Source organism: Protopterus annectens, chromosome 1.part1 (assembly GCF_019279795.1).
Source record: "Protopterus annectens isolate FY-2018-M chromosome 1.part1, PAN1.0, whole genome shotgun sequence".
Classification (NCBI taxonomy): Eukaryota; Metazoa; Chordata; order Ceratodontiformes; family Protopteridae; genus Protopterus; species Protopterus annectens.
This window is the reverse complement of record NC_056726.1, coordinates 1,567,855,449-1,567,876,143: the sequence shown is the minus strand read 5'-3', so window position 1 is coordinate 1,567,876,143 and position 20,695 is coordinate 1,567,855,449. Positions and strand designations below refer to the sequence as shown.

General features: G+C 36.9%; 1 protein-coding gene across 1 annotated transcript in view; it reads left to right on the top strand.

The window, feature by feature from the left end:
* Positions 1-20,695, top strand: part of IL22RA1 (interleukin 22 receptor subunit alpha 1) — a 114,564-nt gene that overhangs the window by 14,189 nt on the left and 79,680 nt on the right. Inside the window, exon 2 of the mRNA XM_044083287.1 lies at positions 19,648-19,783. Coding sequence (XP_043939222.1) covers positions 19,648-19,783 — 136 coding nt within the window. The remainder of the gene's footprint in view (positions 1-19,647; positions 19,784-20,695) is intronic.

Below are 20,695 nucleotides of genomic sequence, written 5' to 3'. Positions count from 1 at the left end.
TTTGAATGCCTAATGGAAGAACATGACTAGGCTAAAATGTTCCTTCAGAGCAGTGCTCATCTACAGACATGTGAATACAGCAATAAATCTTGAAAGCTGAGTCAGATATTAATTAGTTTTAGTGCAATGCATAGTAAACAATCAAACATCTGTCTACAACCCCTTTTTCACATTTTTGCACATTCAACAGTGACAATCATCTAGCTCAAAGGATTACACCACCTGGTGGCTATCCCTGCCAGGGTAGTACTTCCACTCCACACACTCACACCTATGGTCAATTTAGAGTGTTCAGTCCACTTACTGCATGTCTTTGGAATGTGGGAGGAAATCAGAGCACCCAGAGAAAACCCACACAGATACAGGAATGACATGCAGAGTCCACACAGAAGCACCCACACCAAGAGTCAAACCAGAGAACCTCTTGCTGTGAGGTGACAAGACTATCTGCTGTGCCACTGTGCCACCCTTGCAGTCACATGAACTTAAAATAGTTAGATGTAAACCAATCTAAGCAGAATTCACATGAAGTGGGTCAAAAGACAAAATGGCATGAAGTTGGGACATAAACCAAACAAAAACATAGGAAATTAGTTACTTGTAAGAAGCCATGTATAGCATTTAGGGAACAACTGATGTGTCGGAGGTCAGTGATCTAGTGTGTTCTAAAGGGTTCATTGTGGTAGTCATGCCTCTGCATAGCAGATATATTAAGCATCACTCCTGCATTGATAATAATGCTAACCTGTGTACTGATGACACAACTGCAGTCAGAGATGAGATAACCAGATTCCAGTCTGACTTACTACAGCATGTACTTTAGGGATCTTGGTGACAGAGCCAGTTAAATAAAAATGAAAAGCAGCTTCAAAGACTCACAAATTGCTGACAGAACAGCCTATGCTGTGGATCCAGAGATACAGAAAAGCAGGTACGAATGGCACTGATATAACCTCATTTCTCAGTTTTAGAGGAGTTATTCGTACAGATATATAAGCACAGTGGTTAGCTTATTTGGTTAGAACATATTGATAACAGACCCATTTTTTGCATCTCTTTCTCAGATCCCAAAAGTGACTCAAATGCCTGTCTTACCAAATAAACATGTGATTGCATACTTGGGAGCATTGCCAATACCCCTACCTTTCAAACAGCACTTAATACTGCTTATGGGTAATTCAGAAAATTCCCTGCCCTCGGTGTCAAAAGATATAGCATTTTGGCATTTGGCAACGCCCCCACTCACTTTTTACAGCACTGATAAGCAACAGCTGAAAGCTGACAAAACAATAGTAAAATACGCTAGAGCCCTTATAGAAGATCAGCTTTCATTTGATATCCATATATAAGTGCTACTGCTCGCAGAACATAAGGAGTTCCCATCTTGTCCTGAGCCTAATTGGGAGTGACAGCTGTGCCACAGAAGTAATTGTCCTCCTTTATACCACTCTTTTCAGGCCAATTACAACAAATTGTACTCTGTTCTATGATCTTATGTCCTCCAATGAAACTGGAGAACATACAAAGAGTCCTCACAAAGGGAAATGAAGAGCTTTAAGGCTTGTCCTACAATAAAATATTTATTTTTTCCCTTTGGTTTTCAACTGTAGCCTGGGAGCTGCCAAACAGAGGGTAGCCAAAAGCATCGGAGAGCCTAGCAAAAGCTTTGACAAAAGAGACCGAAATATTAATTTGAATGGAGACCATATTGTTTGAGAAGACATTCAAAATACTTAGAATTCACTTATTAGAAGAGAAAGATCAGATATAAGATATATTATGGATATACTACTTCATCGAAATACTTGTTGGATGACCAGAGATAATGGTAGGACACTGTGGGGCAGATTTAAGTTCAATATGAGGAAATAGTACTTCACTTATAGAGTGGTAAGCCTTGTAAGCAGGTTTAGTAGAGGAAATAACCACATGGGTTTCAAATATACCTGGGACAGACAAGAAGAGTAGTGGAAAATTTAGATCATCTACCAAGGGTTAGCTGCAACAGTGGGATGAACTTTGAGATTATTTACTCTTCTATTGATATTGGGGTATGTTTATGTAGACAGCTGCAATGTTACTACATAACACATTCCATTTCTTTAAAGGACTGCTGTCACTCTATACTTTTATTTTTATGCACAAAAGTGGTGACTACTAAGCAAAAAGTTTTCAATGAAGAGAGGAGTGTAATATTTCTGGATTTTTGCTCTAATCTTATAGGTAGCCAACTGATGTATGACAGTGACTGCTTTACCTGCTTTCCTTTTGGATCATTTTGTTCCCTGAAAGGCTGATAGTAAAGCATTGATGGATATGTTCTGCTTGGCACAAATTTCAGTTGTCTTAATGTCTTGTCTTGTCCCTGATTTTACAGAGCTATCTTGATGTCTTCTGTATGCTTGCCCTGACCCACATACAGTTTTTGATTTTTCTTGTAAACCACCTAGGGCTGAAGCCTAGGACTCCAACTCGACAAGTAATGGATTAAGATTGGTGGTTTTATGGCAAATTACTGAGGGCTGAAGTCACTAAATAATGGCATACATTTTTGTTTCAGACTTCTTATCCTTCAGAAAATACATGATTACTTACACACATCCTGTTTTTCTAGCAACTTTCTAAGTTTATAAGTGGAATATTTAAAATCTGACCTTATTTTTAGGCCTTTGTCACTCCATTATTTTAGGCATTACCTAGATTTCTTGTGCTAACAGCCTGAACACTACAGTGAGGAACAGACCCAAAATATTAGTCAAAAATTGGGACATTTTTTAAAAAATTGGGAAGTAGGGTATGCTACAACATTGTCTTTAGGAAAACATGCATGTCTCCCATTTATACACTGATATATAGTATCTTGCAAATGTGTTTGAAAATGATTTGTGTTTTATAGAATCTTTTTAATTGGGTCTAATAGCCTTAAGACATTTCCTTTCTTGTTTCCATCTTATTTATTACCCTCTTCCAGAACTAGTACTTAACTTGTCAAACTTCTTACTAAGCTTAATACTAAGCTTAGCACTTCATGCTCTTTACTTGTGCTGATCTGTTCAGGTCATAATTAGACCAGAATGTGCACTTAGCTAGTGGAGCTTGGCGTATTAGTTTGACTGGATTATTAAAGACTTGCATAAGTAATTGACTTTCTTGTTGGTTGCTCAGTTTAAACAGTCAGTATAAGTACTAGTGTGTAAAGTAAGATGGATTACATTACTGAGATTGCTTTATTTTCACTATTATTGTTTATTTATTTTTCTTTATTTTTTTTTTACCACAAGCACACATTTGAAGTGCATGCAGTCAGTAAAGTGGCCATAATTGATGGCTATGGAGGTGATCTGTAGACTGTTTAGTTCCTCTGCTGTTTGATCACTGCTAAATAAAAAGGTTTTTATCTGGTGACAACATGTCACTTCGAAAAAGGAATTTTGGCAAATGTAAAAGAATGGATACTGTTCACTAAAACTACTTTTGCTCACAGCAGAGTTTGCTTTTTTTCTCCACTGTTTTTTGTGACCTTGGAGTTGTTTTATATAAATCTGGGTTGTGGTTGGTGTAGTGTCCCCCTACATGGAAATGGCAGGGGGGGTTGCCCCCCTGCAAAACTATTTTGTTGTAGTATTTGCTGAATGTAGCTTCAGTGAACAGTTGTAAAGTTGTTTCCTATCTCTGAAAGTAATTTCAGTGATTCCACATAAATATAGTCTGGTATGGCTGCAATATTATTATGTATTATATTTTATTTGTTGAAATCCGTGTAAATCGAGTATTGCTATGGCTTGCAGTATGTATGTGGGGGAGTTGCAATGCATTTAAGAATAACTATATAGTCATAATTTCTTTTTCTTTCCTTTTTGGATAAGAAACATTTTTACAAGTGGGGGTGTCCCAGAGATTTCTACTTTCGGCATGTTACTTGGTCTTTTTATAAAGTTGAATATAAGATAAAAACACAAAGCAGGACCACCAGACTCAAAAATTCAGTAAAATTTATTGTGTGTTCAATGGATAAGAGCGCTCACGTGTAAAACATGCTTCATCAGATCTCAAAAAACAAGCAATCAGCTTAATTTAAACAGATTTAAAATGGTACTAACCAATTCCATGTTAAATGAACAGTAAAAAGTTATGTATATAAAAACAACATTAACACACACATAAAACTTGATAAATATGTATAAGCATATATATAAGTTCATATAAAAATATATGTATAAAAATATAAAGCAAAACATGACAAAGATACATCAAATAGATCAACACATATATATAAAGAAAAATAAAATAAAAATAAAAACAAAAAAATTGCAAAAAATTATTCATACCAATTATAATATATATTATGATCTAATCATAATCTGCTCTGTAATATTATTTTGATTCTACCTTACTCCACTTCATCCCATCTTATTTTACTCTATTTTATTTTATTTTGTTTCATTTTAATGGGTGTGCTTCCAGGACCGGTTTAAGACTAACATGATTATTAAGCCCTGGAAAAATATGAGCATGCAGTCTAAAAATCCACTTTACTTCTACCAACTCTAATTGATTATTCAAATTGCCCCCTCTCATATTAATAGGCACTAGTTGTAGAACTCTAAAGCTAAACATATGGGTACTAAAATTAGCTACATGTTTGGCTAGTGCATTTTGTTGATTTAAATTTCTGATATCATACAGATGATTATAGATCCTGTCTCTCAACCTTGGTGTAGTCTTACCTACATAAAAACAAGTACAACAATTACAGGATGTAAGGTATACTAATTTGACACTGTTACAGGTAGCAGTAAATCTGGGAACAAACCTATAGTTTAAAACAGGATGATCAAAATTCTGTATGATAGTTATAACACTACACACCCTGCAATGCTTACATGGAAAGGTCCCAAGGCTCAAACTCCTATTTAAATCCATATTACTATTGGGATACCCCACTACATCCTTGCATAAAATGAGTTTCAAGTTGAATATAAATTATAATTAGAATTGCAAGGAGAAGTGGTTTGAGTTGAGTGCTGCTTGTTTTTTTATTCTTGATTTTGACTGGCACCATAGCTCTGCCCCTTTCTAATTGGCCACACCCCTTCCCTTTAGTCCCACCCATTCATCTGTCTCCTGCAGTCCCCCTTTGATTTGAAGTCACCAGCCACAACTGTCCTTTGGTAATGGTCTCCCTGCAAGTGGTGGGATATGTCCCCCAGTACTCTTGACCCTAGCACCACCGAATGCTTAATATACTAAAGGCAAAGCTGCATTAACTAGGAATAAAGGAGAATACATATATTACCTTTGCTGCAATATTGTGCAAATACAAAGTTAGTGTAATTAGGAATCAGGGTTTTAAGGATGAGGCATTAATATCGGAAGGTGGAAGGGCAAGCCCACCCCCATTTACAAACATTGTATAAGTATTTATTTGCACTCTACAGAAGATATAGCAGGTGATGTGTTCTTAACATTGGAAAGTTTATCAACAGTTCCTCATAACAGATTCTGTGGCACTTATAACCAGCAACATTGCCTGTGTTTTATTGGTCTGGAGGTAAAGTTCAGCATTTTAAGCTATGTTTATGGATTTGTAAAGCAATTTGGCATTGCTATAGTGATAAATCATGTCAAGAATAATATTACAAAGAGAAGATCCCTAAAATCAAGCATTAGGAAAACCAAAAGAGTTGGAGACAGTCCATTATTCCAGTCTGTAGAGTGGTTTATTTTCTAAAAACTACAGAACTACTTGTCTATTTTAAATGAAAAGACTTAGTTATCCAGTGTTCCCAGTAGAATTTAGTGATATAGAGAAACAAATACTTACAAGAATCCAAAAATCTAGTTTACCAGAAGTGACAACATTAGAGACATTTAATTATGTTGGGGTTATCTTGGCAGGAAGATGGAGATAGTGAGTTAAACTTCTGCATGGTAAGTAAGGACATGTTACATTTGTTATACTGCATGTCCTGGGTCAAAGACAAGGGTGCCCTGTTCTATTCTATTCTATTATTTTTAAAAAAGAAGGCTGTCATGTCACTCTTCTACAAACTGGAGGTCAGATGTGTGTACATAGTTGCAATTTATACCAAAATCTTAGTCATCACAGATTAGTCCACCCATATTAAAGAAACTCCAGTCATACACCATGGGGGGGGGGGGTGGCACATGTGTACACATGATGTGTATATAGAAAAGTTGTGAAAGCCAATGAAAGAGCAGAGGGAGTGCATGGGTCAATAGCAAGTTTCTAAAAAAGACAACAAAAAAAAAGGGAAAACAGAAAAAGTAGAAAAGCCAAAGCAAATTGAAGGGCAGGGAAGAGAACCATCTTTACTGCAAGATAGAGCCCATTCCCATTAAAAAAATAAAAAAAAAAAAAACAGAAAAAGAAAAGAGGGCAGACATGGAAAAAGAATAAATTCTGAAAGTCAGTCGGTCAGTGATGGTTAAGTGAGTAAGTGCACACGTGAGGATCTGCAAACAGGTCTGCAGTAGCAAAACAAAGTCATCCAAGAAAGAACAGCACAAAACAAGAGAAAAAATTCAAGATCAGGGAAATCTAGTTAAGAAAGGCTGCATGAAAAATATTTCTTGATGATTTATTTGATTACTGCTTCTTCCTTGAAAGACTGTGTGGTAAATTAGCTTGCTAAAATGAATGAATAGGAGAATGGATGGAAGGGTGGTTATGTAGAGGCCTTTGTAAGAGGTATGCTTAAATTCAAAATCTTGTCAACATATCAAGAAACTTTTCCTTAAACATATGCAAAACATCACCTTGTCTTGTATCGGTTGACAATTCTTTTTTCTTTCGGGCCTAAACTGGAAAATATTAGCTGTTCACATTTTCTTAGCTCTTACCAGGATATAATTACTTCCAGTACTCCTGCTATGATTCAAAAAAAGTAATGTCAAAAGTGTTCTTGGTGAGTCCATCATGTAACTATTTATAAACCTATACCAAATCTCAACCTAAATAAACAATAGTGAACAGAATATTAATTTAAACTATGTAACCCATCTTCAGGCTTGATTTCCCTTACTGACCTAATGAGACCAGTGTAATATTTTTGAAATCTTTCTAGCCTAGCCCCAAGAGGAGATGGAATAAAAGATGGTTCTAACGATACAAAACTACTTTCAGACCACTTTACTCACCTGACCTTCAAACCTTCTAATTCAAAATCAGTCAGAAGCCATTGTTCCTAAATCCTCACAGTGAGTACTCACTATGTCATCATTTAGCGCACAGGGACGCTTTATATTATCCTTTCCTAAATGCATGACCCCGCATTTCCTACCATCAAAACATGCATTATTTAATCATGCCCGATCTGTACCAGTCATCAGATTCCATGCAGAGATAGTTCTGTGATGGTCTGGCAATAATATAGAGAATGAAGTTGTACTTAGTTAAAAGTAAAGTTGAATGCCAAATGGGCAAAAACACACCACTACCAGCACCTTTAAAGAATAGCTATTTGCAATATGGCAACATTTATATTATCCTGTTGTGTCCTTCAGTAAAATGTGTGTTCCTAATTAGTGTGGATGCACTCTTGTAGGTTTGTAGGCATTTACTAGGCTCAAGGCTCAAGAGCCTTTACAAGCCTAGTCAGTATTACCCAATTTTACCCAGTATATAGCCCCTAGGGGCAAGAAGTTGGCATAGGTTTGTGCCTATGCCTTGAGTATTTTATAGATTGCCTCTGTCCAAAATGAATATAGGTGCTACCTCTGTTGTCAAAAGTCATCTGTATGTGGTTAGCTATGACATAAACGTTAGCATGAGCCCTCAGAGCAATGTTAGCAAGAAATGGATTTGCTGGGCAGATTATCCATGTTTTTTTATCCATAACGCCTGTTTAAAGATCTAAGGTATTTCTGAAGCAAAACGGTATTACACATTTTATATTTTAATCTAACTGTCCAGCCACAATGGGTCATCTGACAAACATTTTTATTCTTTCATTATTATTATACATGTCAGATTGTACAAATATTCAAGTAAACTTAAATCTACTAGATTGGTACTGTACTTGTCAGGAAATTACCTAATGAATTTTTTTTCTTCTCTCAATATCTTCCTGGGATCTGCCAAAACTGTCTACATATATTCCTCTTTCTCTGCAGTTAGTACCTATGCTATTAAATGCATCTTTGTTGTACTATGTCATGATGTTACTCTGATTTTTTTTTATTGTAGGCATTGCTGCATTCCTTGTAAATAAGTTTATGGTGATCACGTTTCTCAAACATATTGTTACTGCATTCTCAAAATACTATACTTTTACCTTGTATGGGTTCCTATTTTATCTCTGCTTTTGTACTAAGTATCTTACAACTTGAATTGTTACTTTTTTTCTTATTCTTTAGGAGCTTTTCTCCTCAGGTCTCCATCGAAAAAGGAATCTCTGGGCCCATTCAGACTAACCCACTTAACAAATGTAAAAATAAACAAATAGAGCTACTAAACAGCATGAATCAAAATGCACTGCACTTGTACCATGTCAACAACATTACTGTTTTCAGGTAGAAAATCAAAGCCCTTATCAGACTTAGTAAAAGTTTTATGTGCTTAGCAGAAACAAGCAACAACGCCTCATTAGGGTTTCCCTGCACTTAGTTGTGTGTACCCTGGCTAGGTTTAAACTTGTTGATTTCTTGTCCCTGATGTTGATCTCTCTGATCACTTCTCACAGGACCTCACTGCTGCTACAGTCTCTATTTTTGCTGCCAGCAATTCAAATGTTTTGGGTTTTAATTCTTTACTGTGTGATTGGGCAACTATGGAGCTAGTACATTTAAATAAGGAGGATGAGCATGGTTAAGTCTATCACATGGGGGGGGGGTAGGGGGTGTCAGATTACCCAGAAAAAGTGCTTTTGCATGTTTTTCACTGAGTTGAAGCTTTGACAATTTGGCTAGTTTACTTCATCCAGTGCAGCGTTAGTGAAGCGAGAGTCAGAAAAATATATGGATATTTTCAACAGGATAAAGAAAAAACTCCAAAAGGTTTTATGTTAATATGTATTTTCCAGAGACTTGCCTCAGGGAATGGGCCTCTATATTATACTGCAGGTACAGGAAATGAGACATGTACAACACAGGTAAACTAATAAGAAATGGTTCATAATCAGAAAGTACCAGTCCAGCTGTATGACAATGTCATGGCAAACAAAAATCACCTGTTGATAATGAAAGTAAAACAGAACTAATGATCTCCATAACCCAACACCTGAGAGAGGCAACTGACACCTAAATCCGAGACAAATGGTTAACCACATGACTAATCAGAAAAGTATGGCTTAAAGTGACTACTTCCTGACAGAGATGATTTACAAAAATTCTATACTAATGATGTCAAATAAAGAGAAATTTTCATTCAAATCCTTATTAAAGGTTTTATTCCATCACAAATGGGCATGCATGCATTTCCAGTATCAAATATAATCACATGTAATCCTTTGCCTAACAACATCAATAATCCAATGATTGATTTTTTTTAAATTTAACCTGTATTTTTGTGACTGTCACTATATGAGTCAGTATTAAACTCACTAGTAATAATGAGTAACTGTAGAGTTGTTAGATTCTGTCTTTTAAAACTTTCTTTAAACTCTAGTATGTTTGCCTTAATGTATTCTCTGTTGGAAATATCTCCAGTTAGACTAGCCCGGTCAACAAATGTAAAATAAAATAAATAAATAAAAATAAAATAAATTGTAAATCTGCTTAATGCTATTTTTCCTTTTCACTTAGAGAGTTGGCTTCATTCCCATTTTGTACTGTGAATGCCTGGCATAGGAAAGCTTTCACTCAACCATTGTTTTTCATTATACACTGTCTGCATTTACTGCATTGTTTGATTAATACTGTGTTCTGATTTTATTTCCATAATTAATTAATTAGACAACTCTCTACATTCCTATGTGCTGCTTATATTTTTAGTCAAATGATGGGTTATAGTCTCTCTAGTCAAAATGTTCTTCTTAACTTGTGTATGTGAAAATTGTTTGTTTATGGTTTTGAAATAATCTGATACTTTCATAGTCAGTTCAACAACTTTGTTTGTGTTCCATTTATTTATTGGTACACTTGTCTGGAAATTCTGGTGCTTCCAATAAGGTTGTTAAATTTAATGAAATCTAGAGGCAGCTGATTATCCAGTGTTGTACTCAACAAGGGAATTGCAAAATAGATCTTACTCTGAAGAGAGCCATATGTTCATAACCATCACCAGTTATTGTATGGCTGATGCTGAAAATGAGATGGTTCAGACAGTGCATCCCTCTGAAAGTATAACAAACTCATTGTCTTGAGTAAATCAAGGCAAGAGAGAAGGTATATTGTGTCTGAGAGGGCCCTTTCAAAGGTTGGCTGCACAGGGGCAGAATATGTTTATATACTGTGGCTTACCTATGCAATTATTTATTTATTCAACTAGAAGCTTGGACTACTGGGCCCTATCATCAGCTTTGACCTAGTTTTATTTGTCAAATATAAATATAAAATAAAGAAATATGTACCAGTAAACAGCAAACAATTCATACAAATGCAAAGATATAAGTATTTGTAATGTTGCATCATAGCTATAACTGCTTTGTTAAAAATTGAATTCTTGTCATTATTATAGTGAAAATAATTCTATTGTTTACAGTGATACACCATACACCTAACTACAAACCAACATCAAGTTTTTCAATCATTCTGGATATAGCTAGTAAGACTTGGTCTAAACATTATATATCTCCGACATCCTTATCCAATGCCAGTGAAATCTTTGTTTAACTTAATCATTTGCTGATGTTTTCTTTCAGATCTTGAGCTATATAGCATCAGTTTGACAAGCGTACTTTACTTGTGCTTTCTATCCAATCAACTTCCAGGTCTTCATCCTGGTCTTCATACACCTTAGAGCTGAGTTTGGCCATCAGTGATTTGTGCTGCGGCCAAATGTTTCACTAGAGATTACACCTCAATGCTCATTTATTACTAAGATGAAATTTATTAGTATTTATTATTTATTTTATTTATATTTGTTACTGGGTAAATGTCTGACTGGGCTGAAAGCCCATTTTCAGTGGAGACCCGGGGAGAAAAGCTCCACATATATGAAAAATATAACAGATTAACAAAGTATTATAGTGTTTTACAATTTATAAATACAAATAAAGTTACAGAAAGTAAATAAGTAACAGGTAGTTATACAAGGTAAATACAACAACAAGAAAAAATGCAGAGGTACAAGAAAAATAACTGAGTAAGATACTAACAGATAACTGCTCACTGAAACATAAATATGGCAGATGGATATAGCAGCTGTAAGACTGGCTAGAGCAAATGCTGGAAAATAAAACCCTGCACCTGAAACAAATTAAAGATTGGAAGGCAGAGACAGCTGAGAGCAATAAAAATATAGTTATCATGACTATGAATTAGTCAAGAAGTAAGGTCCCTAGCTACCTTAGTTGTGTATTTACCACTCTTATAGAGGATTTTGTCCATGTCTCTTGCCAAATCATGTGTAGGCCACTCTTAAGCTGTTTGCTAGACAGAAGTCTAGAAAGACTTCTTCATTATTCAAGTTGCCCTGATACTGTGGACCCAGACAATTCTGATATCCTGTTCCATTTTTCACAATATGAGCCTTCAGGTCACTCATTATCAAGACTAACTCATTTTGTCCCACTTTATTGAGGAAACCCTGCAACTGTTACCTGAGTGCCCTCCTTTCCTCACTATTGCAGTGTGTAGCATTGGCTAAGATCAAGGAGATTGTGCAACTTTTCATTGGAGTCTGACTGGCATGAGTCAGACATTGATTTTGACAGCCTCCCTCATTGTCTTCAGAAGAAATTCATCTTTGGTGGGTTAATAAGAGGCAATCCATCTGAGTTGCATATTGACAGTAACATAGCTAAGGTGGGCAAAGGGGGCAACTGCCCCAGGCACAAAGGGTAGGCAGGTGCCATCAGTTTTAAGATTCCAATCACTCTTTATCCAAACAGGCTTTTAAAAGACTGCATTGAATTTCCAGTCAAACCTTAGCACTTCTATCACTCTGTGTGTTCTAAAATTGTAGCAACTGCTTGCAACATTTGTGACAGGCAGTTTGCTACAATTTAAAGAAAAAAACAGATTTTCTTCTTTGTTTTTTTAACTAAAGCCTGAGTGCTGTATCACTCCATGAATGGTGGTAACTACAGCAACTGTTTGCTAGATTTGTAGCAAGCAATTTGCTATTGTTTAAAGGGAAAAAAAAAATGTCTCTCTTTTCTTAACTAAAACCTAAGCACTGTGGTGCTCCATAGATGGTATAAACTGTAGCAGCTGGTTGCTACATTTGTAGCAAGTAGATTTCTATAGTTTAAACAGAATTTTTTTAAGTGAGTCACATCTGAGGAAGAATGGGCAGAATCAGGGTGCAGAAATGGGACCCAGTTGGCTCATGCATTTAATGAACATCAGGTAACTGATCGAGTAATTTTTTTTGCTGCTCCTCAGCTGAGGAGTGTTGGGGTGTGATGCAGAAACAACCACATGACTTGATTGGCAGTTGGCTGGGTTTTCTGCTTGTCAGGAGCACCAGCCACCAGATTGCAGGCTAGCTCAGTAATGTTGGGTGGTGCCATATTGGGGAATGCTCTGGTGACTAGCTGAGCCAGCTATACCTCTGCACACTTATGACATATGTGAGACATGCATGTACACAATGTCACTGGAGGCAAAGCTCTTACATAAAAACACTCCTAATGTCAATCAGTAGTACACACACTACACCCATCACATGTCGTGGAAAGTGGACACATACACCTACATATGCCGAGGTGCTTAAATGTGACCTACCCAAATCCCAAAGACCTCTTATATGCAGTACACATAAAAAACATTCCCTTGGCAGCCTCAAATACATTCTTTCAAAACAACATCCACTTCAACACATACAGCAACATTTCATGGAACCTCTACTTCTAAGCCCCTAAGACAAGCCACCACACAGTCCAATGTTCTGGTCATTGGAGAATGTCACAGTCAGTTGTTTATCAAGGCCAGGATCTGCCACATTGCACATGTACTCAGTTCACTGGACCACAAGTACCAGTATGATCCAGTCATAGTCCATGTGGGTCTAATGACCTAAGATGTACTTCCCTGGACTATATGAAGAGAGAGAGACATAATGGAGTTCTTGCAACATGTGTCCCAGGCTGGTATGAGTTTAGCATTGAGCAGCATTCTACTTTCTCCAAGGATGATGCCACAAGACAAACAGAAGTTGAATAGCTTTAATAACTGGTTTTGTTTTTGGTGTCATTTGAATGACGTGCAGTATCTGCCACCACTGAAGGAAATGGTCAACTGATCACCCTGCTTTGATTGGGATGCTCTGCCTTTCTCCACTCCATGCATTAGAATGTTAGCTAAAACATCATTCTCCCCACACTGCCTCTTTTAGACAATGCCACCATGACAATCCTTCTGACCTAACAAATTAAAACAAAGAAAACCTAAAGGTGTTACTGCTCAATGCCAGGAGTGTAATCAGAAAACTCAACTCCCTACAAGCTCTCCTTATCTTGCAGAATGCTGATCTTTGTGCAGTGACTGTCACATGGTTTAAAGTCATGGAGAGCACCCCAGCAGTACAAGGCTATAATGCCCACATCACATTTCAGTGACCTACTGCTCAGACAGAGACTAAAGGTGGAGGTGTTATGATTTAGATCAAAAATAAATATACATAGGTGCTGCTCAAACAGGATGATCACTTCAGCTTCTCTTTGTTCAGATCATTATAAGAAAAATTCCATACCACTTCCTCGCAAGCTATAAGCTATAAGTACTCTACTTCCTTGCAAACTGTAGGTCCCCCTCTATGACCATGGGAACTTATAACAAGTATTTAAGCTTATTGGAGGCAATCACCATTCAACCCATTACCATATTCATGGGCAACTTTATTTACCCCACTAATAACTGGGAATCATTTGTGACAACAAATGTGCAGGCTCAGAGATTACTGGATTTTGTGAAAACAAACTCCATAGACCAGATAGTCCATTAGCTAACCACTGACACAAATGTACTGGATCTGATTCACGCTAACATGGATGAGTGTTGCACATACCCTAATGTAATGTGGTATGTAGTAATGTAATGTGGTCTGTAGTCATGTCAGACCATAAATACGTCTCCTTCAGTGTAAAAAATAAAGCCCAGAACCCCAGCTAAACCTGTGACATTCAAGAACTCTCTTAGGCTAAGTTCCCACTAGTAAGAGATAAACTGGCAAAATGTCAAGCCCCCCCCAACCCTGAGAAGACTGTTGACTACCCAGAATCATTCACAAAAACCCTATACAACCATGCTATTAGCTTCATTGAGGCAACTATACCCACCAGGAGGAAGTACAAAACTAACTCAAAAAACAAGCCACCCTGGCAGAACCTTAACATTAATAAGCTGTATAATAGAAGGAAGAAAATTCTGGCAAAAATTTGGAGGCATAGCATGCAGCAGGATAAAAGCTTTCTCATCAAACTAAGCAAACAACTCAGAGGGCAAAAAAAGTCTACCAAAGCCAAACTTGGGGTAAATCCGGCCTCCCAGGCAATGGACAAATACAAGGCATTCTTTAGCTATGTCCACAACCTCAAAGGTAATACACAATTATGTGTAGAGCTCCAAAAGATATAGCAAACATTCTGGCAGACAAATTCAACTCAATTTAACTTCTCTCTTTCCTCCATCCCCTTCTGGAAATACCATCTGATATTACTCTCCCATCTATCATTAGGGAACAGGTCATCAATTTGCTCTCCAAGTCCAAGAACACTGCATCCATGGGCCCCAACAATATCTTAGGTTGTCTCCTAGATAGCAGGAAAAATGACCTATCAGGATTTATGGAATCAGTGTTAAACAGTAGCCTTCAAACAGGCTTCATGCCTCAGGAATGGAGAATGGCTACCTTCATCCCTCTGCCCAATGGCAGGCAATCTACATACCCCGCAAAGTACAGGCCCATAAGTCTCACTAGTCTCAAAGCCATAGAAAGAATTTTCAGAGAAATTATCAAAAATGGCATAGGAAACCTCCAGACATTGGACCCAACCTAGTATAGTTTCATCAAGGGTAGGTCATGCCTTCTTAACCTGGTGGACTTCTTTAAGAAATTCATGAAAACAATGGAGTAGGACAAAGCAGTTTACCCTGCCTACCTTGTCCTGAACTAGGCATTTGACACAATACTTCACTTGGACATTGTAAACAAACTCACAAAGTTAGGCATAAACCCTTCTGTCACTCAATGGCTAGCCAGCTGGCTCACAGATAGGACCCAGGAAGTTAGAATTGGGGAGTCGACATCTAGCAAGAGGCCGTTAACCAATGTAGTTCCTCTGTCATTGGACAACTCCTTTTTGAAAACTACGTCTCTAAAGTCAAGACCAAAGTCATAAGTCTATGGCTGACAAAATTTGCAGATGATAGCAAATGAAGAGCAGCCAGAGAATACCCCACTGACACCAAAGCTCTAATAGAAGGGTTGAAATAGAGAAATAACTGGTGTCAGAGCCATTGACTAAAGCTAAATGCCAAGGAAATGCATAATTGTATGCTTTGGAAAGCCAGTCACCCCCTGGTAACTGACATATAGACAGCACATCCCTAAGAGTTGGTCCACTAGTCATATACTTGGGGGCACAAGTGGTACTCAGGCCTTTGACTATTACATGCCCATGGTAGTGAGGAAATCATTCTATGCTTTTCAGCATATAATGAAAGTTATGGAATCTAGGTCCAAAGAGGTCATTATTCCGATATATTAAGCAATAACCAGAGCTATCATTGATCACATCTCCCCTTTGGTATTTAGCCACTCCTTTCATTCTAAACTACAGTTTATGCTGCAGATCAAGTGCTAAGCACTTTAGTTTAATTGCAGGTGCAATGCTGGTGATGCACAGATGACTAGTTGATATATGCTATTCATACCCCCTGACTCTTAGTGCCAGGGTAGCTGCCCCTTCACTCCATCCTAGCTACACCTTTGTACTCTTTGTCCAAACTTGGACTTCTCAGTTAATCTACACAGCTATTCCATATATTCCACAATATTTTGACTTCTCATTTGGTTTCTCATATGCAGTATAAAATATCTTGTTTCTTGCAAATGTTTTGAATTCACATGTTTCTGTAACTTCAGTACTAATTATCTTATTGAATTCTCAGATGGCTTAACCAAACAAAATACCACTCTCAAGCAAGTTTTGCCCATTAGGTTGAACAGTGTCTGCTTTTTATCATATGCAGTGTCATTATCAGAAACTGTACTCTCTCATTTATATTATCCATACTTCCCAAAGTACATTAAAAGAATCAGTGCATCTAACATGCTCTTTCTACTTACTGTTCAAGAGTTCCTGCCAAATACAAGCCACTATTCAAACATTCTTTCATGCACCATTTTCAAAGTAGCTGCCTTTTTTCAAGACAACACTCATTCTTGTGGGGTCCAGCATTTTATTTTTGTATACTTAGGCAGACAAAATTAGCATAAATACTGGTATGCATATCCTGTTTGGTTAACATGCAAACATTTTTCAATGTAAGTTGTTTGACTTTAAAGGAATCACTTTCAGTAATCACATAGATTCATAGATTAGTAATAAGCTAACTGCCCTTGCGAGCCATTTTAGCTTTATATCTTCCTTGAGACTCAAACCTTGCACCTTGTGTTTGTAAGGCAAACACCTTAACCATTAGGCCACCCTCCCAACCCTTGTTGTGACACAACCTGGCATCTGTGAGATCACGTTTAACATGATGTCAACACGGTAATAAGCTGAAGCTTACTTTGGTACACATGGCGGTTACTTGTGAATTCAATCAAACTGAAAAAGATAAAAAGCAAGATAACAGTTTTCATTTTCTTCATGTTTTTGCAGCCTCACACCATATATATACAGATTGTGTGGCACAACGCATCTGTTCTTAATTGTTGCAGTATTCTTGGACACATTACACACATGTAGGAGTTAGTACCAATACAAGTACCATTACCAATACAACAAAGAGCGTGATTTACCTTAATACCTTGGAAGGAGGTTTACTTACTGCTGTGTAGTTTCTTAACTTGTGGAAATTGTTACTTCAACTGTATATTCAAAGATACTTCAAAAGCAGGAGTTTCATATCACACTGCACCCCTATTTTGATGCCTGTATGAAAGCACATCATATAGTAGCCCAGTGGCTAAGATCCCTGCCTTAAAACTGCCAGGTACAGTGTTATATCTTGACAACTGGCCACCATTTGAGTGGTGTTTATATAATTTCCCCTGTTGTGTTTGTAGATTTTCTCTTCTTACCCCCACATTTCTCCCACATCACAAAAAATATATATTTTTAATTATCTGTTCTCAATTGTCCATAATTTATATTACAATCACTATTTCTCCTGTGGCCTCTCCCATGGCTGAAAAGGGTCGACAATGGATCAGATCGCTTACAAGGTTAATAAATAAATTACAAATAGGCTAACAAATAAATAAGTTAAAGTAAATTAAAACAACGATTTTAAGAGTGAATTATTTTGTTTTTAAAAGACATTAAAAGAGAATAACCTATGGATACAAAGATAAGCAGATGGAAGTTCTATGTTTTGTAACAGTACTTTTTGCTATGAGGTAAAACCTCCATATTGCCCAGATCCTGCTATGACTGAAAGAAAACTTGGGACAAAAAATGTCAAGACATACATTACTGATCAGGTAATACTGTGAGGAGATATATGGCATACAGCCTGGCCTTGCTGCATATGAAAGCTTTTACAGAGAAGTTTGAGAGAAATGTCTCTTAATGAATGGTGAGGGCGAACACTCAAGACAATGAAGTAGGCAGATCTGCCATGAAAACCTTCATCATGCAATGGGGGGGGGGTGACTGGAAAACATGATTTAGAGAAATGATTGATGATATGCAACAAATAAGCACCAGGCTTCTAGTGCTGACTGCAAGGAAGTCAAGATTTACAAGCACTAGAGATGTCAAGATTAGGAATGTAATTGGCAGAACCATAGTTTTATGTCCAATTTAGGAAAAAAAGAATTTGGGAAATGTGAAGACTGACTTCATTCAACTCTGCACAGCAAGTTGCTGGGTTTGCATTAATAATTAGGAGGCTCTTTTTACTACGAAACATGCAATTATCTCCCCTGAAACATATGTTAACGGAGCAGCCATGCTGATTAGTCAGCTGTAAAGGATATGCATCTTTTAAGCACAAAATGTTGTTGCTGACTACAAAAAATATGAATAACCTAAGTACTAACTGTCTCCTGACATACCTCAGTCCAAATTTTGGGGAAAAGTTTCAAATTACATTAGCTTTCTAGCATGTATGATCCATCTTTAATACGTCATATTATTAGAACACATCATATTTAATTTGCTTTTTACACATCGAGTGACAGTTTAAAAAGCTAATTAGACTGAGTAAAGGATACATGTGCCCCACTGACATGATTCATGCAGAGCAACTGTCATTTTCTGTGAGGGTAGGTAATAGCATAAAGCATTGATATCTTTAGTATAGAAAAATGTGATAATTGGACTGTTAAGGCAAATTATTTCACCTAAACACCTAACTCCATGGCACAAAGGGATAAAACTCTGATTAGAGCCCAGATGATCCAAGTTTGAGAAGTGACTTGAGTGCTTGTAGAGCTGGAATGCATAAGATATGAAATGAGCACCCTGTGCAAGGGAAGACTTGCACAACAAGTCTGTTACCAGGAGGAAATGGGCTTTATACTATCAAGCTGGTGATGGTAGCCCTTAAGACATGTGAGTGGTACAATGAGCGTGTGTAAAGACAGCGAGCAATGTCTCTGCAGTGATGCACATGCTCATGTGCATTATAGCATGGCCATGATGCACATGATCGTGTCAGTCACTGAGGGGGCAGGTTAGGGCTAGACAAGAAAAACTCTCAGATCCGGTGCCCTAGATGACACTAGTAGATGGAGACTGATGTCATGTAGTTCAATGCATCATGGTAATTTAAGTCTGCCCTGAAACATAGACAGGCCTCATCTTGGAGGTGAAGCTGACTCTTTGCCCACTGGGAAAAATATGTCCTTGCCCGGGAATAATGGATGGCTAGGTATCAACAAGGACATAAAGGTCTTCTGGGACTCAATACAGATGATGGCCCCCTGAAATGAAAACAAACAAGGTTGAGATCTCTGCCAGAAGGACTTAAAAGGCAATAGACAGGAAATGAAAAAGAACATGTAAAAATATATTTGTTTCACTTTAGTTGTAACCTTCACAGCTCAGAGGTGTTATGTTTGAAACCATCAATGTTTTACACCTTTCAGTTTTAACTTATTTACATGATGATTCAATGATACATTATTTACAGTGGATCCAGTGTAACATTTCTACATTTATTATGAATTAAATTTGCAGAAATACTCATACTTGTAGCTGTCTTGAAGCAGTGTTTTAATGTTTAACTCCTTCAGGATGAGGGGTGTTTATTAAGCTAAGGTGCACAAGCCAGGATATTATATAGATTAAAACTGAAGTAGTTATATTAATTCCAGCTGCCTTAATTACTTCTTACTCTTTGCAGCGCAACATTCAGTGTGTAACGAACCACCAGCAACAAATGCAATATTCTATTCCATAGACTTTCGCAATATTCTGTTGTGGAACTTCTCCAGAGACAGGCATCAGTCCGACACTGTCTACAATGTCCAGTACAAAATGTAAGTACAGACATGCTCTCCATCAGCCACAAATACGTGTTAAACTAATTCTTTTTTTCAGGAAAAATTCTGATAAATCCTGAATTTGGACTGTCAGAATATTGGAAAACATTTACGTTTTCATGGCGTCTGGCCCTTTAGGCCAGAGAACATACTCATCACAAAGTATATTTCTTCTCATATTTCCTACATATAGTTCTATCAGATTGTTTTATTGTGTGCTCCATAATTAGAAGTTGTTTTAATATTTAAATGCACTGCAATGTTATAAATAACATCACAGTAATACCTGGAATTACACTTGAAACTCGGACATAATTCCTGGATTTTATCTCACAAAAATGGAAGTTCATTTTTTGAGAAGCTTAGATTTTTGCCTTATCATAATAAAGAGAAAAAAAAACAATGGTTAGGGTTGCAGCAGTGATATTCAGGTGTTGAAATGTGCATATGCAAATTAACTACTCAGAATAAATAACAACATGAATGCCTTTAACCTCTTTATTCTGTATACCAAGATTTTCCACAAAAGCTGTATTAAATCAGAGTTACAGAGACATGCCAGCAGGTGTCCAGTGTGTTCCTATAGAAATGCAGCTTCTTTTGTTTTCTTTCTTTTAACCTTCTTTCAGTTTATCAGTTTTTTTCTTAACCAGACCCTGTCAGCCATGACCTGTGCCTCAAGGACAAAGATAAATGCAATGTATATATATATATATATATATATATATATATATATATATATATATATATATATATTTCAGCCATGACCTGTGCCTCAAGGACAAAGATAAATGCAATGTATATATATATATATATATATATATATATATATATATATATATTTATGTGTTTGTGTATGTGTGTGTGTGTGTGTATGTTTCTGTAGCCCTATTCCACAGGGATGCAAAG